The 26,134-nt window shown below is 40.1% G+C and overlaps 1 protein-coding gene across 1 annotated transcript in view; it reads left to right on the forward strand.

The window, feature by feature from the left end:
- SGIP1 (SH3GL interacting endocytic adaptor 1) overlaps nt 1-26,134 on the forward strand; it is a 103,953-nt gene that overhangs the window by 15,413 nt on the left and 62,406 nt on the right. Inside the window, exons 5-10 of the mRNA XM_075003249.1 lie at nt 838-894; nt 3,356-3,410; nt 5,509-5,684; nt 15,964-15,975; nt 23,317-23,328; nt 25,758-25,782. Coding sequence (XP_074859350.1) covers nt 838-894; nt 3,356-3,410; nt 5,509-5,684; nt 15,964-15,975; nt 23,317-23,328; nt 25,758-25,782 — 337 coding nt within the window. The remainder of the gene's footprint in view (nt 1-837; nt 895-3,355; nt 3,411-5,508; nt 5,685-15,963; nt 15,976-23,316; nt 23,329-25,757; nt 25,783-26,134) is intronic.

Consider the following 26,134-nt stretch of genomic DNA (forward strand, 5'->3'; position numbering starts at 1 on the left):
CACGGTCCCTACTTCGACGTTGAACGTCGAAGTAGGGCGCTATTCCTATCCCCTCATGGGGTTAGCAACTTCGACGTCTCACCGCCTAACATCGAAGTTAACTTCGAAATAGCGCCTGGCGCGTGTAGCCGTGACGGGCGCTATTTCGAAGTTAGTGCCGCTGCTTCGAAGTAGCGTGCACGTGTAGACACGGCTCAGGGGAGGTCAGTCCACTCTGGGCCACCCTGCTCCAGCCAGTGAGACTCCTTGTCCCCAGCAGCAATACCACCTAGGCCAGCAGCAGTTCCACACCTCCAGCCTGTGGAGCTCCTCCCCAGGACCAGTAGCAGCTCCATGCTCCCAGCTGCTGGGGTTCCCTGACTGGGGCTGCCAGCTGCTCTACTCCCAGCCAGCCTGCCGTTAGACCAGCTCTCTGGTCCAGCAACATCTGTGGTCCAGAAGGAAAGGGGTTCAACCTGTAATAATTTTGCTTCCCTTCCTCACTGCAGTATTGTGCATTTCACTTAATAGTTGTTTATAATGTGCTCTGAAATAGGATGTGAAGTAGGATGTGAAAGACTCTACAGACATCCAAAGCATCGTTTATTTGCTGTGAATTGCCTTATTTGCTACAAAAATCATTTTTCACATTATTTGAAAAATGTTATCATTTGTATGAAATAACTGTTTACTACACAGGCCATCATTATCACCTAACCCTACAAACCAGTTTCCTTAAAGGGTTTCTAATCTGGCCGTTCTGCGACAGGCTTCAGTAGTTTGCTTCAGATAGAGACATTGTATGATTCTTAGCTCTTCAATTTAAAAATTGTACACTTGTTCTCACATGTATTACAGAAGAAAAGCAATGGAGCGCCAAATGGATTTTATGCAGAGATTGACTGGGAAAGATATGTAAGTATCTGAATTATCACCTCCCTCTCTTGTGTATGGGTATCAATGCTATGTGATGGGGAATTCACATACCATCATATGCAAACTTTCTGGGACACCATAGGGGCTCTTTGGCATACTTGGCTTAATCTAATTCTTCACTTCCCCCTGCCGCCCCCACCCCTTTGCTCTCTGATTTGCTCACCTTGATATTTTTTTTTTCTGATTTGTCAACTTTGATTACTGTTTTGGTTCTCTATGCCTTAAATATTGAGTCTGTTCTGGTCTGGCTATGGTCTGAAGAAGTGGGTCTGTCCCACGAAAGTTCACCTAATAAATTATTTTGTTCATCTTTAAAGTGCTACTTGACTGCTTTTTTGTTTTGATATTATATAGACTAACACGGCTCCTTCTCCGTTACTACTCATATGCTGCTTGTTTGTTTTCACTGCTTGTTTTTACTGCTCCAAGTGTGATTGTTTCTTATTCAGCATTCTGGTCTTCATTTCACTCTCATTACTTCAGGATGAAGATCGCATCCTGGAACACTCACAATCCCAGCCTGGTTCAAATGTTACCACCTATTGTAGGCAGACTCAGTTTTCCTTTCCAAATATTGTGTTATGTTGACATCGTGATTTTGACAGTGCTTCATGAACAATCAATTTAATCCTAGATAGTTTTCTCTGTTGTTTGTGTACTCTGCAGACAAAAGGGGAGAGAGAAAAACCTGAAATTAAAAAAAATAGGAAAAGGTAATTGTAAAACCACAAAAATTGATATGAGAGAACTAACCAATTTTTTTTCAGGCTGAGTGTGCCTCTTTAAGTGATGCAGTGAATCTTACTGTTCAATCAAAATAGGCAATTGTAAGAACCACATCATTGTGGGGAAATAAATGAATTCAGGTATTTTATCACCCTAAGAATGTACAGTTGAAACCTAACCCTACTCTGAAATATCTTTTTATATATTTGTGTTAATTAGATTTTGTAAAATTATCCAGAGACTAGGTAACTCAGATTACCCATTAAATACCAATTACTATGAGTAAAAAGGAGAGGTCTATTTGAGACTGATTATATCGTCTGTATGGAATACGTCAAAGTTAATTCAAAAGAAAAAAAATTCAGTTGAACATTGAGATCAGTTACCTGCAAAGAAGCTAACAGTTCAAAACTATGGGCAGGTTTAAACAATAGGCAGGATCAATGGGGCAGCAATCAATCCAGCAGGAGGTTCAGCTATTGTGTCTAGTACAGACACGATAAATCAATTGCTGATAGCTCTCCCATTGACTCAAGCACATCACCTCAATGAAAAGTGGAAGGGAAGTTGACAGGAGAGTTTATATCTAAGTACGTCAACGTTAGCTACACTATTCATGTAGCTGAAGTTGCATTAACTGAGATCCATTTCCCCACATACTGTGGATAAGCCCTAATAACTTCTACCTTAACTGTCTATGGATTGGATTCTATAGTCTGTGTGATGGAGTGGGGGGAGTGCATGTGTGAGACAAGCAGAGCAGCTCCCAGTGGCTAAGGATGACCCTGAGACTATAACCTAGGCTGGCAGGTAACACCTCCACCCTGAACAAAGAGGAGGGTGGAGCCAAGCTGCTTGTGAATTGGAGGCGGCAGTTAGAGGCTGGGGGGAGAGGGAGCTGTAAGGCAGCCAGCCTGAGGAGGGGGGAAGCTACACCCCAGAGGGGCACCCCTCGGGCTCCTCTCCCCAGGACGGGTTGGAATGACTGTCTCTGACTGCTGTACAGATGCTTCTGTGAGAAACTGGGCATCTGTTGCCTAATAAACCTCCTGGTGTACCTGCTGAGTGAGAGTCACTCCTGCCAGTGGACGGGGTGCAGTGCATGGGGACCCCTGAACCCCATCACAGCCTGTTCTATGGACTCAAAGGACAGCAGGGTCAAATGCTATTCTAGAATGTATGGGCTCTTGATTAGATGTCCTTCCCTTGACGATTAGTGTTTTTATACTACATCCCTGCTTATTTTTGGGGTCTGCCTTCCGTTGTTTCCATTTCTCTTCCCAGCACTTTCTACCTGCCTAATTCTGGGGACCATAGGTGCAGCAGTTTCTTCAGTGACCAGCCCGAGATTGTTAAAAGCCTATGCAATTCCTACAATCCCACCTTTCTTTTCTCTCCAAACCCTTGCATTTGCCATGCTAGCTGTGTGGAGTATACTTGGTTGGCACTTCCAGAGTTAACTACAATATAATTTACCTTGTCATGGTCAGGTAGTTTATAAATATTAGCTGCTGCCACCATTTTATGCCTCCTGTAAACAGACACTTCTTTTCAGTTTGCTCTACTTTTTCTCGTTTCAGGTAATGCTCACTATTGAATCAGCACAATATTTCCTTTGCTGTATCCTCCTAATAGAGGACATCGCCGGAGCTGCTCTTCAATAAAATGTTTAACAAGAACTTAATTACTTGCTTATATTTTGTACCCTACCCAGAATTCACCTGAGCTTGATGAAGAAGGATACAGCATCAGACCAGAAGAACCAGGCTATATCCTTTATTGTTAGCTTTACTTCTCAGTTTGCAAACTGTAACATGATCTCGGGTTCATGGAATGGTCAAGGAAATATTTTCCTGTTCACTATTATTAAAAGTGAAGCACAATGGAGAATCACCCGATACAGTTAACCAGAAGGCACATTTAATTGCCTTGTTTTATTCAAAGGAAATTAACAGAAAGGAGTAATCGGATAGGAAGTGCACTGAGAAATAATTATGTTCAGTGCATGCCACTAAAACAGATGTGATTATAATGCTCTTAGTGAATAGCAGCAGATTTGTAGCCTTTTTCTTTGGGTTGGCAGAGATTGGAGGGGTGAAGAAGCATTCATTGGGGAAAGGAAGCAGTTTACATCTCTCTGCAGCATGGCTTTGGCTTTGTAACAGAACATTCAAACTAGGGATCTGAGCAAAAGTTACGTTTTTCCTTGAAAAGTAGGAATGATCAAATAACAGAACCCAAATCTCTGGATTCTGAATCCTGTTTTCACCTCTGCTATAGACACACTTGAGCAAGTCACCTAACTGTTCTTTAGTTTCTCCATCTATAATACGGGAGTGCTACTATTTTGCTATTCCTCGTACATTGAGGTTTACCAATTCTGAAATAAGGCATCTGCTATTTCAAAATTATTTTGAAATAGCGGTTGCATCATGTAGACACTTGCATAATTATTTTGAAATAGTAGCTGCTATTTGGAAATAACTTGGCTGTGTAGACATACCCCCTATGAAAAGTAATATAGAAATGTGCAGAATATTATATTTAAGCTCCAGCTTGTTTATGCTGATCTAATAGGTGGTGTAATTGTTCACTCTTTTCCTTTTATCCATTTAAATGGGCATAAACAGGTTCAAGAGGATATATCTTGTTTCTGTAAAAGCAAATCTAAGCAAAAATGAATTTGCCTTTTGAAAATCACCATCCACTTTCGGTGATGGGTAACAAGCTATGAAAGTGTAGACACATATTTTATTTAAAATACCTATATCTAGGTTGTAATAGGCATCACAGAAAACCCTTAAGAAACTATCATAAATTTTATTTAGGTACCGAGAACCATAACATTTTAGATGTTCTCAAAATGTAGAACAATAGATACGCACTGGCCTGGGCCATCTCTTCCACTGTGTCACTCTGAACACAGGTCTGAGGTGTTCACAAGAAAAGAGTTTAAAGCTCACATATGTTCTCCTGTCATCCTCCTCCTGTTGGGCAGGACCTCTGTTTTTTGTTTGAAGAGACTGAAGAACTTTGTTGTCCTAGGCTATAATAATCAGCTGAGGATTGGCATAGTGAAGGGATGCTGTGGCCAAGGTTCTTTTCTTGCACTAAGGATAGATAGTTGGAGGACAGTTTGGAGGACCTCAGATTTAATGCTACACCCTTTGCACTGGTGTGATCTTCCTTACTGGCCTTGCTAACTTTACAGGTAGTCTGTGTGTCAGTGGTGTGATGCAAAGCAGCCACACTGCATGCAAGAATCTGGACTGTGCAGTGAGCAGCCTTTGGTAAGTAGACAGTAGGAAAATAGCTCTTAGCTTCCTCCTCTGCAGCCACAGAAACTTCCTGGTTGCCTATTAGTATATGCAGTGTAAACTGGTAAAGTGCAGATTGGTTGGGGAAAAAAGACTTGTTTGCAAATTAATGCTACCCCACAATGCAGTTTTACTTACTTTTATGAGCAGTCAACAATTTGCATCCATAGTGTATATATGTATATTGTGTTTTAATTATGTATTTATTATATACAAATACAATAAAATGGAAAGGCAGGAATAGGATTGGCCAAAATGTGTCCTCTGTTACCTATTTTTACAGGTGAACAGTTGGGGTAAAATTTCAAAAATATCTAAATCCCATTTTCTAAGGTGACTTAGGAAGCTAAATCTTATGGAAAATCAAAGGGATTTGTGCTTCTGAATACCCATGTCACTTTAGAACATGGGACAAAGGTACTTTTTAAAAACTTTGGGAGTTGAAAGGGTGTGTGTGGTGGTGAGTGGGGGTGTTCTACTGTGTTGCCTCCACCCTGTATAAAAAAGCCTTTCTCTTAGCAGAACAAACATTTCTTTAACTGTGATCTACCTACCAAAGGAAAGCATTTTTATTCCTCAAGCGAATCAGAAGAAGAAGAAGAGTCACACAAGAAATTTAACATTAAGATTAAGCCTTTGCAGGCTAAAGACATTCTTAAGAGTGCAGCTACTGTAGATGAATTGAAAGCATCCATAGGCAACATTGCACTTTCTCCATCTCCAGTGGTGAGTATCTTGTGTTTTAATATTTTACAAAGCTGGGAGAACAATAACACCCTATCCAGATTAATTGTACTAGTGACCAGCAAGTCTGATAATTGAGTGGCAGACTGATTTGCAGCTAAATACAATTGGTTTGCTTTGTCTGGTTTAGTCACCAGGCAGCTAGGAATAGCTGTTAGAGCTGCAATGACATGATTTTTAATAGATATTTTTAGTTCAGAATGTGCTAAAATATTATGAAGTTTCTTAAATATGTTAAACTATGAAGTCTTCTTATAACAACTTGTCTATCCTTGATTTTTGTTTTAGTGAGTTTCCCACTCCTCCAAATGGCCAAAATATACGTATACTTTTTTTTATTTAAAAAATAGTGTTTGCTATTACAGTAGAATCTGGATAAGCCTAACTCCATTTATCTGAAACTTCCCATTGTCCAAAACATGGGGCACCTTCCTCTCATATCTGTTAATTGCACATAAACTTCCTCAGATATGAAAACATAGTAGATCCTGATACTGCCAATCTTACATTGGGCAGTTCCATATTATATGTCATCTTACTGGGATGGATAACTCATGTAAAAAAGTTACTGCTCAATCAGGGTAAGGGTGGGATTGGTGTTTTAGTATCTCTAACACTTGAGATTGTTGTCTTCTAGCAATAAGACAATTGAGAGAAACTCCACTGAAGTTTTTGGTGTTACAAAATGTAAACATGGCAAAGTAAGATCAGAACTAGGCCTTATGTATTTCCCTGCTTTTATCTTCCTTCTTTCATCTTCATGTCTTAATTTTAACTTTAATTTCATTTTCCTCTGTACCTAAAAATCCATCAGAACTACCTCTTTTCTATCTGTTACTTTTCAGATCACAAACACCTACACATCTTTGTAGTAACACATAAGAACATAAGAATGGCCATACTGGGTCAGACCAAAGGTCCATCCAGCCCAGTATCCCATCTGCCAACAGTGGCCAATGCCAGGTGCCCCAGAGAAGGAGAACAGAAGACAATGATCAAGTGATTTATCTCCTGCCATCCATCTCCTGCCCTTGTACTGAAGGCTAGGGCACCATACTTTACCCCTGGCTAATAGCCATTTATGGACCTAACCTGCAAAAATTTATCGAGCTCTTTTTTAAACCCTAATAGAGTCCTGGCCTTCACAGCCTCCTCCGGCAAGGAGTTCCACAGGTTGACTGCGCACTGTGTGAAGAAAAATTTCCTTTTATTAGTTTTGAACCTACTACCCATCAATTTCATTTGGTGTCCCCTAGTTCTTGTATTATGGGAAAAGGTAAATAATTTTTCTATATTCACTTTCTCCACACCATTCATGATTTTATATACCTCTATCATATCGCCCCTCAGTCGCCTCTTTTCCAGACTGAAAAGTCCCAGTCTCTCTAGCCTCTCCCCATATGGGACCCGTTCCAAACCCCTAATCATCTTAGTCGCCCTTTTCTGAACCTTTTCTAATGCCAATATGTCTTTTTTGAGGTGAGGAGACCACATCTGCACACAGTACTCAAGATGTGGGCGTACCATAGTTTTATATAGGGGAAGTATGATATCTTTTGTCTTATTTTCTATCCCTTTTTTAATAATTCCTAACATCCTATTTGCTTTACTAACTGCCGCTGCACACTGTGTGGATGTCTTCAGAGAACTATCCACTATAACTCCAAGATCCCTTTCCTGATCCGTCGTAGCTAAATTTGACCCCATCATGTTGTACGTGTAATTTGGATTATTTTTTCCAATGTGCATTACCTTACACTTACCCACATTAAATTTCATTTGCCATTTTGCTGCCCAATCACTCAGTTTGCTGAGATCTTTTTGTAGTTCTTCACAATCTGTTTTGGTTTTGACTGTCCTGAACAACTTGGTGTCATCTGCAAACTTTGCCACCTCACTGCTTACCTCATTTTCTAGATCAGCTTTCTGTCAACACTGTCCTACAATATTATCTGTGCATTCCTTAATAAATAAGTAAACCTGGATTTCTAAAAGAAGGACTGTATTTCATTAAACCATTCCTGTTTTTCATTCCATTGTCATGTAACTACTTCAAGGCTTACTAAGATCTACTTCCTATCCCATATATATATATAGAATTTATATATATATGGGATAGCAAGTAGATCTTAGTAAGCCTTGAAGAAGATATATATTCACATTCAAACTCTAAGCAAGATGGCAGGCTTACAAAGCCATGAAACTCATAGATATTTGAGTTTCATGGCTTTGCAAGCCTGGCATCTTGCTTAGAGTTTGGATGTGAATACACCCTAAAAAAATCAAAGTAAATGTAAATCAAAACTGCAATCTCCACAATCTTAGGCCAATGCAATGTCACTGAGTTTTGTGAGCATCCAAGTAAAGCCATTAAGTCTTCCATAAGGGAAGAGTTTTACATTTGGGATGAAACCCAAACTCTTTAACAGCTTGTCTGTACATTTTTTCTATGGAAATTTCACCTCAGTAACTGTCCCATTTAGTAATTTTAAATTTGTTCTCCTCATTGTGATCAGTGTGCTTCCTGGAATTTCACATTCAAAGCCCAGCATCTCTTTTAAAGTTCCTTGGATCATGTAACATTATCTACACCAAATCTGTTTGTGTTTCTCTTTGCCACATCACAGCCATATAATCCAGTGTGTACCTATACCTAAGGTAACAATAACATTTTGTGGGAAGAGAAGAAATTAAAAATAATAGAGGAAGCACTAAAATTATACCAACAGGATCAACTGTGCATTGTCAGTTGCATTGATAGGGGCAAGGAGATCTAATAAGTTTCACTTAAGTCTGATTTATACTCCTTTTGAGCAACAGAAACTCCTGCTACTTTTCCCAAGTAGCAGGTGCTCTATGTAGAATTTGAATCTATAAATTGGAACAGTTATCCCACAATACAGACCCCATTCTGAGATCTCTCATCCTCACTAATATCTCATATATCCATAATTTATGACTGGCAGATGTGTAGTACTAACTCATCAAGTAATTGTGTACTTTGGTCATCTAATTGCCCTAAGGCTTTTGAATATGGGGCTGATCTCATGCTGAAAAATATTAATTATCGTGAAATATGTTTGCAGATAAAGAGAGAGGCATTTAGGCTATGCTATCGAGTGCTCTATTGACAGAAGTTTCTGTTGAAAGATATCTTCCGACAAAACTTCGGTTGACAGATCACAGACAGATGACCAGGTGGATTGAAAGAGTGATCCACTCTGCTGACAGAGAGTGGCTGGACTGCCCAGCTGCTCTCTTGACAAAACAGCTAACTGTAAGCACAGCAGACAGAGCTGCCCAGTGTCCCATAAGCCCTGTCTGTCAACAGAGGGGCCCCCCAGAAGTCCAGATGAGCTTTCTGTCAACAGAATCTGTCGAAAGAGGTGTTCTTCCTCATGGGGGAGTGCGATAAGGCTGTTGACAGTAGTGCTGCAGTCTGTCAATTTACTATCAATAGAGAGCTTTGGGAATCTGAATGCTCCCTGGGTTTTGTTGACAAAACACCAATTTGTGGACAAAACCCTCTAGTGTAGATATAGCCTAAGAGAGTAGGAAAATTTGGCCAGTTCTTGGCAATCACATTTTTTCTTAGCTGTTGCTGGCTTTAATGATTCTGAAGTGGGGAAAAAAAAACCTCTCACATGAAGCAACGTAAAGGTAGGTAGGCTCATGTGGCCACTTGTTCACTTTCTGCCTTGAGTTCCTGAAGATGAACTGCAAGAACCAAAATCCCACAGAAATGCACATTTCACTAATCACACTGCAAGGCCAAAGCCTATTTTCACTTACAAATTAAATGAGTGTCCGTGTCCTAGTTTCTGTGATTCTTTTTGCACTGAATGGGGAGTTTGGCCTTTGACTGATAGGAAGCAGGATTTAATCCTTTTGCAAACACGTTATGTTTGTTAAGTTGCTGTTGCCTGAAGCTCTTCCCTTTTGCATACAAGCGCATCGGGTGTCTGGATTGTGGCTAGTCTTTGTTCTAGACAGCTGACTTGTACAGTTATGCAACCGTAAAGATGCTGCAGCTGGCCTGGAGGCGTGACAGCAGCGTATTCTGTGGCTGTGTGCGGAAACTAGACTCAAGAGTCAATCTGAGACTCCCATTTCCTGAGCCGTGGGAGATGCAGGGACTGTAAGTTGTGCAGAATGATGGCTTTGTTGTTCTGTGGAGCACGTGGCTTCTGGATCTACTGACGCTGCCTGGAGGAAATTATACTTGAGGCTAGTTGCTGTAATTCTGATCACAGAAGGGAAATATATGATTTAGAAAGAAAAATTTAAGCCAAGATGAAATGGGAGAAAGAGAAAAGATTCTAAGAGCCTGATCCTCAGCTACTGAAAATCAGCACGGTTCTGGTCAGTTCAGTGGAGTTACAGTAGTTCACCATCAGCTGGAGAACCTGACCTTAAATGTCAACATTAACTGGATTACATGTGATCTGTCGGCAGTGAAGAATCATTTGTGATGTTATCTGAGATAAAGGCACCAGTTCAGCTTCTTGGATGCTACCAAAATACACCCAGCAGAAATCAAGGATCCCTCCTTTGTGCTGTTCTGACTCTGTTGCTGGTCTCAGCAACTACTACCATATGTTGTATTAAATTAGCCTGAGGTTCTGGACTTCCATATATTGACCTATAGCAAGTACGAAGGGTTGAATGTGTAGGCCAGGAATGCATAGGAGAGATGTGCTAAAGGGCATTCCCCTTTCCTGATACACTCAAAAAAGGAAGGCATGTGTCATTAAGCCCCTGCACTGGATGCAACCCACTGCACATGCGTGATCTTCCCTGGCTCCCTTAATTTTTGCAATCTTAATACAGTGACAGCTGGCCACAGAGCAGACACAGCAGCCATGTGGATCGATCTGGTCTACATAATGAGGCCATGACAATCAGCACTGAAGCAATGAATCCTCATGCACCAAATTTTCTGGCCTGGATATTGTGTGTGAATGCCAGACTTTCACCTTCCAAAACAAGCCATCTGCTCTCAGCTCACCCATGGTCAGAGATCCCACAGTGATCAGAGGAAGTGTTACAAAGATTCATTGAAAGTGTATCTCAAGAAAATTGATGTGGCCATCACAAGATGGGAGGAGCAAGTCACCAGCTGACCTCCCTGGCACCACATTGTCCATCAGGCAGGGGCCTGCTTCAAGAAGTGCCTTGTCCTCAACTTTTCAAATGTCCAGGTTAAAAACATATATATTTTAAAAGTTGCCTAGATACAATTGGTTTGCTTTTTAATACTTAACTTAGAGCAAGTCCTGGAGGGGTAGCCATGTTAGTTGGTAGCTTCACAAATAAAAGCAGTCCTATGGCATCTTAGTGTGGTTTAATTGATTAAATGCTAGATTGGGATTTAAAAGAACCTGAGTTCCATGCCAGGCTCTGGTCCTAGCCTGCTAAGTGACCTTCTGATTCGGTCTCCCAATTTATAAAATGAGAATAAAGATAGTGGTCTTGTTTGCAAAGAACTTTAAGATCCAGTGGTGAAAAGCCTCAGATAAGGGCTAGGAATTATTACTCTCAGAACAGAAGCAAACTGAACAGGTCCTGTAGTGCCACATCCTTGTGCAAATGGATGAAAAATACTTATAGTGACTAATCGAAGTAAACTTACTAGTCTATTTTCACTGTTGTTGACTGATAGGGTGGAAAGGGACTGCAAGGCTTATCCAGTCTAACCCCCTGACAAGGTGGAAATTTTTTTGTGTCTAAAGACAGATGGCAATCCAGTCTCCTCTTCAAAACCTCCAGTGAAAGAACTGCTGCATCTTCCCTAGCTCCAAAACTTTAATGGGACAGGGTGCGGGTAAATAGCATCCCTAGAGAAAATCAGGTTACTTACTGTCAGGATGCTATTTACCTCCATCTGTCCCTTTAAGGATTTGGAGTTCTAGCGGGGTACAATGGGAAAACAGGAAATCGGACTCCCCCTTCCCCCTGCCTTCTTAATTCTGGAGTGTAACATATATTGCTGCATCTTGTTTACTATCTACCTTGTCCAGCTCAAATGTAAAAATGAAGCAGACTACATTAAATGGAAAAACTTTACCTATCTCCCTATATGTTAATCCTTTGTCTGTGGGTAGGGCAAGTCTGTGAGCAACAAACTGAAACAAGGCTAAAAATGAAATGGCACAATGGATCTTGTTAGTAAAAGTCTAATCATCCCATTCTCACATATAAACAAGTAAACCTATGTACATTGATCCCATTATGCACTGAAATGAAAATAATCTCGAGAAATTTATTATTGTAGAAATAGTGAAAGGTGGTCACAGCAGGGGAAAAGAGTCAGTGAACAGTGTGTGGCAGCTGAAGACTAGACCTATTGAGCATTCAAAGTTAGCAATGGATTGTGAAGGCTTCCAAAAATTCTGCTTTACTGTCACTACTATTCGGACATGAATAAATGGGTTTACGTATTTTGCTAATTCGTAGTGCCATTACACTTGTTTCTTTTATAGTTATCCCTACCACTACCAGAGGTGTGTCCTGTCTCACTCAAAGCCCATTAAATTAATTACAAAAAACGTGGCTCAAACTTCATTTTTAAAAGATGGTTTGTGACCAGAAGGATGCCAGGAGGCATCCAGGTTTGTGTGTTCCCTACTCTTGTCTCCCTTGATTCTTCGGGGGAAAAGTTATGACACTTCAATTTAAAGATGTCTGAAAGAAAAACAAGACTTGTCAAGAAATATAAATAATCTTGAAATCAAAAGAACTATGCAAGTCCCTAGGGAAGGAATCTGGAAAGTGACTTGCTACATTTTTCATAACAAAAAATAAAGCTGCAACTATTTGGACAGTTTTCAGGGTAAGTATGTTGCTTTGGGGATGAGAATCACACATTTTAACAGTGGGATGTTGTCCTGTCAAAATTAATGGTATCCTAACACACAGGTCAAACAAAATCTTCTTTTCTTGAACGTAGCAGAGATGAGAATGCTGCAGTTATTTGGTGAGAGAAGAGCTGAGAGCATCCTGCTACATTTTAATGGCCCTGTTTTATCAGATTACTGGAGGAACTGTTCTCTTTTAATGTATGATCGCTCAGTTATGTTTTGTTAGACTCTCAGTACATGCTCGCATAGGCATAGAAGGAAAATAAGGTCAGATGGCTGCTTCTTACTGTCTTGCGTGGTTGCACCTATTTTTTTTTCTGTTGTTTGGAAGGACTTCAGTTTCATTTGTTTCTTTAGTTGTTGGGGTAGTTCACAATAATGCAACCTGACAGCATCAGATACTATACCCTCATTTGCTGCAGAGTTTCACATCCCCCAGCCTCCCTCCATTGGCAATTCCTGACATGTTCATTGCCAGCTATTTGCATGATAGAAAAGTCCAATCCCTCTCAAGGATAAAGTGTTTTTGGTGATCTCTTAAGCAGTGTTTATTTCTGCTGAAATGAGTATATTTCATAATACAAGCTAATGAGTTAGGGTTCTGACCTAAATTTTTGCAGTGCATGTGGAACATCGGTAAGTGCCAATATGTGCAAGGCGGAATATAACCTGGTACCTCTGGATCTTAGTGTATGAACCTCTACCACATAAGCTAAAAGCCATTTGCCTCTTAGCTAAGGCTCTAGAGCAGACTCTTTATTCTAGATCAGTTGGATTGATCACTTTCCCAGATAATTGGACCAACAACTGTTGGCCACGTGTACAATGTTCACAAATGAGTGAACTGTAAGCACGCCCCAATTGAGGTTGACTATAGTTATTAGAATAAGTTTCTGATGAAACCACGTTAGCATGTGTTAAATGGGACAGTAAATCACATCCAGACAATTAAATAAAAGTGGCCTGACTATTCAGAAATATTGAGCTCACACAAATTTTATGGACAACCAGGGTATACGCAGGTGCTCCATGCCTCTGAAAATTGTGTCAGTTTTATTTAAGTGCCATGAACTTTTGTCCGTACATAGAGGAATAATGACCTGAATACATCACTTTACTCTGAACGTAATATCCTGGTAATATTTAGGAAAACTGGAACCAGTCAGTGGGTGACCCAATAAAGCTATCATTAATTTTTACAGGAATAGTGTTAACGTTTTGAGACTGTCAAAATCATTAGAAAAATATTTCAAATTATTATTTTCAGTTGCACTGGAATGTTCAGATCTGTGTAAATGAACTGTATTTGCTAGAAAGATCATGTTAATAAGCCCAAGGTGAACCCACATGTTTTTAATAACAGAGACATTCGCCATTCACTGTAAAAGTTAGCTTTTTGATTTACACATTAACGTTCAACTAGGGGTAATATTTCTTCTATTTCTTGCTCAACTGAACTTCAAAGTGATATGTCATCCTATTTGGCACAGTAACATAACCACCCATTAAAACCAAAAAGCTCTGGTTGCCATTCCCAGAGTGACCACCGATTTGATACACTCATGCTGGAAGACAAAATCTCATTTAGAGAGATGAAAGGTTTTTTCAGGTGTAATTATGGTTCATAGCTGCTGCAGAGCACACAGTCATGGCAGCACATGCAGCAGGTTCAGTTGTTTCCAGTAAGGATTTACTTATGACATATAAATAAATTAAAATCTATGTTCTGAAAGGCTGTTTACTCATTTGGGGGAAATTTAGAATGAATTCTCTGACTCCCTCCATGGAGTGGCCATGAAGATAAGTTTCTTAAGATCTCGTTGAAAGACTAGAAATAAGGGATAGAAATAAATAGTAATTTTTATTTCAGAAAGGAGAGAGGTAAATAATGTCATTGTTGCTGTTCAACATATTAATGAATGTTATGGAAAAAGAGTTAAACAGTCAGATGGCAAAATTTGCAGATGATAGAAAAATACTCAGGACAGTGTAAGTCCAAAGCAGACTGAAAGGAGCTACAAAAGGATCTCTAAGAACCAAGTGACTGGGCACCAAAGTAGCAGATGAAATTCAGTGTTGGTAAGTACAAAATAATGTACAGTGGAAAACTAAATCTAAATCAGTTACATTCAAGAAAGAGATTTTAGATTTATTGTGGCTAGTTCTCTGATACATAAGAATTGTATTTCTGGTTGCCTCATCTCAAAAAAAGATGTATTGGAATTGGAAAAGATTTGTAGATGGTTTGGAGAAGGGCATAAAAATTAAGGGTCTGGAACAGGTTCTATATGACATTAAAAAACTGGGACTCCTGAGCTTGGAAAAGAGACGATTAACTGGGGACATGATATTGGTCTATAAAATCATGAAAGATATGGAGAAAGTGAATAATGAAATGATTACTTATCCCTTCCCATAACACATGAACCAAGAATTACTCATAATATTAATAGGAAGCATGTTCAAATCAAACAAAAGGAAGAATTTCTTTAAACAACATGTAGTCAACCTGCAGAACTCACTGCTGGGGTATGTTGTGAATCCCAAAAGAGTAGTGGAATGAAGAAGAATTAGATAAGTTCATGGAGGCTGGGTCCATCAGTTGCTATTTGTCAAGATTTGCACCTCTTTCCACCTAGCATAGCAGCTGAAGCATGCTATGGGATAGGAAGACTGCTGAAAAAGTGGAAGGTTTATTTTAAAATGGAAGAACTTCTGATGAAAAAGATGCCAGAGCTGACCAAGTGGGTGGGGTCTGAAGAGGCACAATGACAGTGGAGCCCTGCCAGTAGGCAGTGGATGCTATAGTCAGTTGGAATGCAGGGAGCTGAAGCTGCAGACTCCAAAGCAACCTCCTTGCTTACCTTGCCCTAAGGCTAGGCCTGAAAGATGTAGTTGGAGTCACCTATCGTGAGCCACGTTGGCTCTATATCTCCACCCCCTACCTAAAATGCTAGAGTACTGAGCTTGGTCGTGATATTTTTAAGGTGCCTGCAGCTTTTTGAGATTGGAGTCTTTCTTTGTATTTGTCAAAGCTTGTAGCGTTCAGCACTTTATTTTCCAGGCATGTAAACCCTGTTAAGAAATTAAAATTTTATCTGAAAATAAGCTTCCAGTATAGTTAAAAATAACCATCTATGCCAATAGCATGCAATCATTTCTGTAAATGACTTAAATAAAATTGATGTGTTGTATGCTATTTTTCACTATAATCTTATGTCTGTCAGAATAACATTCCTACTGTTTGTACTAAATATTACTATTTTACTGTCCGTTTAACAGGTAGACTCTTAACGCTGCTTTTCAAAGATGTAGATCTTTTGGTTTTCCATGTATTAATTATTTTTAGAAAATATCTCATTTTCTCATTTTCTTTTTTTCTTTTGGCTGCATTCTTTTAGAGGAAAAGTCCGGTAAGAAATAATTTGCTCTTTTTCTATCTTTTGATTACTTAGAAAAAAAAACAGAATACTTTGCTTTGGTGTTTTTCTATCCTCTATCCATTTTTTCTCTTGTTTTTGGAACTGAAATGTAAAATGCAAATACTGTATATGATTGTTTACAAGTGATGGCACGATCTTTCTCCTGTGGATTTAATTTAAGGGTATTGTACATAAATTTAATTTTTGTACTCTTTGGCTTGCATGAAATGAAGAAAGTTTAAGGGTGTTTTTGTTTTGTTTTGTTTTTGCCCAGGGGTTTATGGCATGAAATCCTTTTCCCAGTGTAGCCAATGAAAGTCTTCACATTGACTTGGGTGGGCCATGATTTCACCCATTGCACATTTAATGCATGTTACATTACATATCCCATTATCAGATTATGAGGAAACCAACAGTTGTACAGCATAATCTTTGCAACTGTAGTAATAATAATAATATTAATGTGTTTTTGCCAAGTACTTTCATACCATAACACTGTGTAGGCCTCCACAGAGTTTTGAATGCTAACTGAGGGATGTCAGCAGAAGGCTCGCAACACGAAAGACTTCTGTTAGGAGACCTTGGGTCTCCCAGCAGAAGCCTGCAATCTAGACATAGCCCAAGAGCATAACTTATTTAGGCATATTAGGCAATGTAGTGATGCTGAACATTCCTACTGTCACTCTGCTTCCTTACACTATCTCTTATTATTCAAGTTTTCCTAGGGCATACGGTAAATATTTTTTCTTCCAAAATAGTTTTGAATAGATTTGAAGGGAAGCAAGTGGAATTTTTACTTATCATTAAAAGGAACCAAATGTTTAAAAAACTTTACAAAGTATCTTACTTTTTATTTTTAATATGGAAGAAAATATTACTTTGATTAAATAAAAGAATTATAAGAGGACTTACTAACTAAGAAAAGCAATATGCAAACTGATCTTGTAATTGTAGAAAAAATGCAGGGCCAGATCCTTAACTTAGCTAACTCTACAGAGCTCCACTGAAGTTGGTGGAGATATTGTCTTGTATGTTAGCTGTGGTTCTGGCTTATAAATTTCACACCAAAACAAAAATACATTTTGATTCATGGTCTCTGTACCTCTGAAACTTTAAACTGATGTGAATAAGTAAATTACAGGTGGCGCTTTCTTGCAGTGCAGCTGCATTGCTGGTGGGTTAGGCTCTCAGAGTGACTTTTTTTTCTCTTCCAGAAATCTGGGACTTCTTGATCCTGGATGCTTGCATAAAAATTCACAAATAACAGTCAAGTTTTATCAGAAAATCTAAATCAGAATTTGAAATCATCTTAAACACTTATGCAGCTAACTATCTAAGTCACTGTTGTTTATCCAGTCCACCAGGGACTTTGTCACTCATTTGCCGAATTTCATGTAGTTATTTTTCAGCTTTGTGTATTTCCTTTGCTTAGCGGTATGGAGAGCACATTCATATACATAAAATGGTCTGTCTGCTGCGGAATGGGTGATGACATGTCCCATGGTAGGCTAGATGATCTATTCAAAGATACAGAGGTCTGATTTAGTCTTCATTGTGGATATAACGTCCATTAACTTTAATGGAAGTAATATGTGTAGAACCTGGGGAGAGTAAAGACCAAAAAATGAGATGGTACTCCGATAATGGGAAGTTGGGAATTAGGAGGCTGTAGAATGAGTCACGCTAAAGATTTGCGATGAAGATTTCAAGTAAATCTGACTTTGTCATGTAAAGGCACTATAGTATTCTCTATTTTTAAAGAACTAAAATTCTTGTCAAACTTTCACAAATACATAAAATTAAAAGCCTCACTGGACTAATAAACTGATCGCATCTATTGCATCAATGAAACAGTCTTCAACTTCTCAGATTTCTGAATTCAACAGAAAAAGGACTAACCATTCCATGAACTTAGCAAAGACTATCTTGAGTGAAACTGCCAACTATTCATTAACAAATATCACAGAGCTATGGGGAACGTCCAATAAAACATCAGCTGAACAGTCCTATATTTATTGTACGTCGAACAGTCTGCATAGCTATAAGAAACAAGATTATACCCAAGGCAGCTGTGATTTTGATATGTCTGGCTGATAGCATGTGAAGTTCCAAAATTCCATACCATCAATTTGCAGAATGTAACTGAAACACAATTCTGAGAAATGTCATGAGTAATTTCATCTTAGATTGACACATACATAGTGATAGTAAGTTGCAGGTTTTGGTTACAGGAAAAAGATATTTTTTTACAGGTTAGCTACAGCAAATGAAAAAAACAGGAAAAACCCCCTCTAAGGCAGATAAGGAGGTTCTTTGGAAAACTGAAAAATCAGATACATTGTTTCATTTACTTTCCCTGTGACCTTGCCATGACTGACCACGATGACATATGTATCATGGCTTTTCCATTTTTTTTTCTTACAGCAGAACCAGATGCTTTAAGAAATGTGAACATATCGAATCCATGACTTTATGTGGCACAGAGCTCAGAAGAACTTGTGTGGTTCTTGATTTGGAAAATCCCCAGTTGCTTCTAAAGCCTTAAAATAATTTAATTGTACTTGATAATAGATCCTTGAAAAATTCCCCCTCCACTGCCAATCTGATATTTGGCATTAAGAATATGTGTGTGTTGGCAGAAAAAAGAGAGAAGTCCTTGCCCAAGTTCTGTAACTGTTGATTACTATTTGCAGTAAAAACACCACAGTTCAGCTTAGCATTTTCTTCAAAAATGGTTAGTACTTCTGTATCAAATTCCTTTAGCCTAAAAAGACTGTCTTGTTCAGGGATCTGTGTACATGAGAGAAGAATAGTAATAGTTTTTAAAAATATGTAGTACTTTACTCTCAACTATATCAATGATTTCATGAAACTGTTAGTTTTATGCATAGGTTTTAACTTATCTCCGCTATAACACACACACGGTGTATATGTGTATACACTGGAATGGTGTATATGTGTGTACATTTGTTATACACCTGCACACACAGGCTACGTGTACACGTGAAGCCTACATCAAAGTAGCCTATTTTGATGTGGCGACATCGAAATAGGCTATTTCGATGAATAACGTCTACACGTCCTCCAGGGCTGGCAACGTCGATGTTCAACATCGACGTTGCGCAGCACCACATCGAAATAGGCGCTGCGAGGGAATGTCTACACGCCAAAGTAGCACACATTGAAATAAGGGTGCCAGGCACAGCTGCAGACAGGGTCACAGGGCGGACTCAACAGCAAGCCGCTCCCTTAAAGGGCCCCTCCCAGACACAGTTGCACTAAACAACACAAGATCCACAGAGCCGACAACTGGTTGCAGACCCTGTGCATGCAGCATGGATCCCCAGCTGCATCAGCAGCAGCCAGAAGCCCTGGGCTAAGGGCTGCTGCACACGGTGACCATAGAGCCCCACAGGGGCTGGAGAGAGAGTGTCTCTCAACCCCTCAGCTGATGGCCACCATGGCGGACCCCACTATTCGAAGTTGCGGGACGCGCAACGACTACACGGTCCCTACTTCGACGCTGAACGTCGAAGTAGGGCACTATTCCCATCCCCTCATGGGGTTAGCGGCTTCAATGTCTCGCCGCCTAATGTCGATGTTAACATCGAAATGGCGCCCAACACGTAGCCGTGACGGGCACTATTTCGAAGTTAGTGCTGCTACTTCGAAGTAGCGTGCACGTGTAGACACGGCTACAATGGGCCAAATGTTCAGCCTTCCTCTAGTTGCTTTGCTTTACTCTGCTCTGGTAGCACACAGCAGCCATTAAAACCTGCAGATCCTGTCCTCTGTGGATTCCTGCAGCATATGTGGTAGGAGATGTACACAGGAACACCAATGTGTGCTCAAGGTTCCCATCCAGTGGTACAGCACTTATGAGTCAGACAGTAAGGAGCAATTTAAAGGATATCCAAGGTTGCTGGAGTTCCTAAGCCCAGGCTGAGTGAGCTGCAGAGTATTTTAAATCGGACCCCCGCTCCCACCTACTGAGCCAAACTTCTCAGTTGCAGCTGAAGATCTATGCTGGCATCTTGTTTACCGTTTGTATCAGCATGTAACATTATAGTGGTACAGAAGAGAACTGTGAATCCAACACAAACTAATAACACCTTGTGTTGTCCAAGCATGGTATGTGAAGCTAGTGACATAATTGATGGATGCACACATCGAAGTTTCTCATTGGGACTTAGTACCCTCTAAAGAGGGAAGGGATTTTTGTAGACTCAGAGAATCATAGAAAAGTAGGACCAGAAGGAACTTCAATAGGCCATCTAATCTAGTCCCCTGCGCTTAAGGGTGGACTACATAGTAGATCATTCATGATAAGTGTTTGACTAACCTGTTCTTAAAAATCTACAGTGATGGTGATTCTGCAACCTCTCCAGGGCTTTTATGTTCATTGGGAAACACTTAAGAGGAAAAGCCAAAAGGCTTTATGTGTATGTTCAGCTTTCCACCCCAGTACACCTATGAAACACGCTCCAAGGTGCTGGCTTATATTTTTTCTTGTTCTGCTATTGAGTTGCCTTCCTCTGTACAATAGCCAGAACAGCAAGGTCAGATGTTTATGGAGGGTGGGGTGAGTGCTCCCCCATAATCAATTCTTCATGTGCTTTGCCTCTGGCTAAATATTCTCACTTACTCCTCACTCACTTTGTACATTGGCTCATGTTAACAATTATTTTTCCTTATTAATAACAGGATCGTCATTGAGCTGGGACAGCATATCCCCAAACCCCATGATTTTCATTTCAGTCACTTGAAAATTTCCAAGGAAATATTTCTCTTTCTGTTTATGATCATCATTTCACTCCTCGAGATAATTTTCAGTAGAGGTTTTTTTAACGCGTAATTTTGTCGGTTTAAAGCAACTGCCTCCCAGTCCAATTCTGTTTCTCAAATGCTTCTGTAATGCACTCATCACCATGGTAGTTAGTTGCCACTTACTTGAAATAGTTGCTGGTCTGCTGCAGTTTCTTTATCCTCGGGTGATTTGGGTTTGAAGAATTTCTCCCCGTAGGAAATCTGTGGCTTGTTTGAAGCAGTATTCTCTAAGTTTAAAACTGCTGGTGGATGTGACTATACCCTGCATAGACTGCATAACCCATTAAATTGCATTGTAGAGGTGGGTAAGACTCGAGGTGTGTTTAAACACATCGTCTTCATTTGACACCTGACTTAGCACCCCAAAATACTTAATCTCTTTTAACAAAATTGTTATAACTTTATCCTTATCATTTTTATATTATGGGGGCTTTTTTGGTTTTTTTGTTTTTGTTTTTATTTTTGACTGTCCTCATGGAAGGTTCCTGTGAGCTCCAAGGATGGCTTCTTCCTGACTTTCCACATCTTGAGAAGAAACAGTCAGTCTTTCTATTGTTATCTATCAAATTGCTTTGTAGTATTTTGTGGCTTACAAATGTAGATTAAAATGAAACCAGCCAACTGCTGTTCACTTGAGATCGGACCCAGGATTTAACTCAAGGTGACTAGAGGTGGAAGACTAGTGCCCCAAGCTACACATTCAGTGATTTAGACAGTACTTGGTCCTGCCATTGGGGCAGGGGGCTGGACTCGATGGCCTCTCGAGGTCCCTTCCAGTCCTAGTGTTCTATGATTCGATGATTTTGTATCTTATTTTTAGTGCTTCAGTCGTTTGTTGCTCCGAGATTTGAACTTTGACATACAAGCCCCTCTAACTCTAATTTATTAGTCTCAAGATGTAAGGGTAGCTAAGTGGCTGAAATGTGCAGAAACAATTCCAGGTGCTTCAGGAAAAAAGCACAAAATGAGCATACTCCCCGAGAGATCCGTAGGACACAGTGTTGTTTTTTTCTGGTAGATATTTTTCCTGTAACCAAGCACCACAACCTGGTGCTTAATTTCTAAGACTTTGAGCTTGGAACTGCTGAGTTCTAATAGCAGCACATCATGATTCTCTCTGGGCTTGTCATGTGCTCCCAGTCCTGCAATGAGCTCCAGTGACTCTAATATTGGTGATACCTGGCATTCTTACATCTCAGCTCAGAGGGAATTAAGAATGCTCAGCACCTCAGAGTCAAGCCCTTAATCCTCTGTCTTTCTGTATTTTCTTCATCTGTAAAACCTGGATAATAATATGGTCTGGACTGGCTTGTTGAGACAAGGACAATCTGGCAAGCTTTTCATTGCACACCTGTATTCAGTACTCTCTCACTCTATAATTGTGATAACTCCCAACAATAGTTAAAAGTGTGCACTCTTTCTTGAAAAAATATCTATTGACTCAGCTTTATTTTATGGTATGAGCCTAAAGAAAAGAGGGATTATTGCAAGCAAGAAAGATAAAACAAGATGAAGGGAACTTGACCTTGAGGTCAGTTGCATACCTTTTAAATTTGTTTGATACCATCTCTCAAGCTTCATTGAAAATCTGTGTGTTTTCTTTGATGGTTTTTCTCATGAATCTGCTTATGTGGGTTGGTTTAGGCAACTCCTCTCTGATGTTCACTATCCCAGCTACTCTGCTGGATACGGGCTAGTTGTATGGTGTGGGGCATGGTAGCTAAGAACAGAAGAGATAGGCGGACAACATGAGCAAAACAAATTGACCCCCCTGCTTGCCCAGTATCCTGAGAGATGGAAGGTGCTTTTAACCACAGAACTCAGTTCTGAGGGGGTGAGCTCCAGTGCCACAGGAAAGGGGAGGAAGAAAATGCTTACCAAGATGCCTGAGGGCAAGTTTACACTAGAACTTTCAGATATGCAATTCTAGCTACTGGAATTGTGTAGGTAGAATCAAAGTATCTGAAATCAACTTACCTGACTGTCTTCACTAAGGAAGGTCAATGGGAACATCTTCTCCTGTTCACCTCCCTTACTCCTCACTAGTACAGGGGTCGTCTGCCAATCCCAGACAGATCAGTTTTGTGTCTTTGTCAGATGCATGAAATCATACTCCAGCACATCAACCCTGGCCAGGTTGATCTTCCACATAGTATAGACAAACCCTGAGTGAGGTACTTACTACGCCTTACTACTACAACTTCAGGTGCTCCAACAGACATCTTTCATCCCAATGTGATTCTGGAGCCTAATGTTTATATAGGTTACCCACCCCCCAAAATTCCTGTGGTTAGCCTTGTAAAATGCTGAAAAGCAAATATAAAACACGTTTGAGGTCATCACCATTAATGATCAAAGCACAAATTTGGGCAGAGGTATGGGAGTTCAGTTTTCAAAACACCATATTTATTTAAAGAAAAAAATCTCATGTTACCCAAGTCTGTTTTACTGATCTATCATTCTCTGACTAGGTGTCTGTTCTCTCTTCCTTCTTGCTGATCACAGAGGCGCAGTCCGGTAAGAACGCTTACAGTACTGTAGTCCTTACATGTGTTGTGAAAATGGCTGACTAGTTGTGGTCTGGTCTGGTCTGGTATATTTAGCCTTAAATCTTTTTTCCTAGGTAGCCATTGTGAAGTAAATTAATATAAATTTGGTGTAAGGTTGTTACATTTTTATTGTAACCTGAATGGTGTATCAGAGAGCAATCAATATACATGCTATTCTGTTCAAATACATATGTATTTTTATTAGTCTCTCAGGATTCACCCGAGCAGCAGTGTGAGGCTACATCTACGCCACCAGATAAATTCCATTTTAATAAATTTGGTTTTACAATGCTGGGGTTTATAAACTTGATTTTGAGTATCCTCAGTTCCCACAAAGTTGAGTTAGTGCTGCCATGCTAGAGTGGCCAATATCAACCGTTGCAGGAGTGCATTGTGGGAATGTATCGCACAGTTCCCTCAGCCCTTCATTCTGCACCCTCCCCTGGGCCTTGCTTCACCCCCACCTCTGGCAGTGCTCACCCTGCTGCCTGGATCCCAGATCCCTGCAGCTTGTGGGAGCGAGGAAACTTAACAGCATGCAGTGCCTGGCTTGTGGGAGCCAGGAGCAGGCACATCAGGGAGCCAGGTGCTGCGCTCGTCAGTTTCCCAGCTCTCACGAGTGGCAGGCAGCCAGAAGCCAGGTTCAACAGTGCCAGTCAGCCTCTGGAGGTTAATGAATTCAATTCAAAGACTAGCCTTCATTTGAACTGTTAAATTCAAACTTTATGTTACACCCACCCAGTTCCAATGATATTATGCTAATGATATTAGCGCTCCCTAAATCGAGCTAATTGTATTTACAGTGAAGACAGTCACTTGGTGCAATCGAGCTACCTGCCTTAAGTTTGAATTGATCTCGTAGTGTAGATGTAGCCTGAATGTGTCATATGGATGAGCGTTATCAGTTCTCACTGGGCTACTGAGCATGGTGCAGTGTTGTTCTCGCAGTCCAACAGGGTGAAGAAAATCAAAAGGAGCAGGTGCTTTAGGCTAATTGTGAGAACACTGTGCCCAGCAGACACACTAAAGCATTGAGCTGCTTGTTGTGGGAGATATCCCACGAGACTGTTCAGAAGTGTTCTCCCATGGCTGCCTGAGCCCTGTTGTTTACGAGCAGGCCTTGAAAGAACACAAGAATAGATGCTACCCAGATAGGTGGTAAGAATAAAAGAAAACCCTGAAAATGATTGTCATTCACATAAGTTGCATTTAGATACCTATTTTTTAACCATGCGCTATCCCTGTCTTCCCTGTCACTCTGTTCTCACCTTCCTTTCCCCCGCCTCCCCAGTCTCTGTTGCTGGCTTGCTGTTGCTGGGTTGCTGGCTTTGCTGAATATTGGTCAGGTTAGCTAGCACCAGCGCTTTCCTTCCTTTCCTCAGTAGTGCTCTGCAGACTTCTAGATAAACTTCTGCACTGCGTAATTCCACTGTTCTGCCTGATGAATGAATGGGACCAGCAGCCCTCAAAGTAAATGCAAATGAACTTGTAGAGGAAGAAAATATGCTCTTCCCTCATAATCAGTAACCTTCCTAGTGCAGCTGTCCCCCCATCATGAATGGCTGGAAAAGGCTTCTCTTTTTTGTGATTCAGATAAGGGAAAGCTTGGCATTTAGAAATGTCAGAAATGTCATAGAGCTATGTTATAGTAAATAAACTAAGTAATTACTACACAATATGGCATCATGATAACTGCATTAGGAACAACAATAACTTATGATAATATTGTTGTGTTGTCTTATGTTGTTGATAAATTCCCCCATCACCACTGATGTACCTCCCCCCCAACGCCCTTGAGATGGATATTACAAGCATATATTGCATCTTTTTCCCTTCTGTTTTAGAGGTTCTATGTCTGTTGTATGTCTGATTCCCCCTCTACCCAATTGCTACATATGTCTGGATTCTTGCCAGTTCACAAGAGGCCTGAAGTGTTCATAGGGTTTCCACTAGCATGCCAATATGTGTAAAAGTGTGAGTGTATGGAGTCCAACATGGTTTAAAATATTGAAAGTCGGACACTTGATTTAAACCAATTCACAGACCATCAAAGTTCAGAATTGTTTTAAAGGATGCAACATTCCAGCTAAAAATGACTAATCAAGTCACCTATAAACACAATGCTCCCAGGTAATGGATTTACATGGCCGCAAATCGTCTTCATTGTTTATCTCTGTCCTCCTTGACTCAGGAGTAACACTGACTCCATAACATGTATGTGTATGTCATAAAGGTAATGACCAGCATGTATGGGGGAGGGGGGGTTGGAGTTAAATTTCATTTGTCCCTTAGTATTGATGCTTATCTTAATCAAATTGAGATGTCAGTTTTGTACCTGTTTTACCTATAAATTATGCTCACCTTGTCCTAAACTTTAGTGTCTGTTTCTAATTCTAGGGTGCAATTAAAAGGAATTTATCCAGTAAGTATATATGTTTAGCTTACTGGAAGAGATATCTCCAGAAGATTGATTTTCTCATGAACTTGAGAGAAGGCAAAGCTTTCACTTCCCAAAGAGTAAAGGAGAATTCTAGATACTGCATATGGATTAAAACCTTTAAATGGATTTGGGATGCAGTGCATGTGCTGGTGAATTGCTGCTCCACCCTTCAGGAATGTGTTGCTTGTAAAATTAACCCAGTTTGTCAATGTGATTTGATGCCTCTAATGGCAGAGGAAATATGGAGCATTTTAAGTTGGTGGTACGCAACCTTGTTCAACAGACTATGATTCTTAGACTGTCAAATATTAAAAACATTATGTTTGGGATGAAG

The sequence above is a fragment of the Carettochelys insculpta genome, chromosome 9 (genome assembly GCF_033958435.1).
Source record: "Carettochelys insculpta isolate YL-2023 chromosome 9, ASM3395843v1, whole genome shotgun sequence".
Classification (NCBI taxonomy): Eukaryota; Metazoa; Chordata; order Testudines; family Carettochelyidae; genus Carettochelys; species Carettochelys insculpta.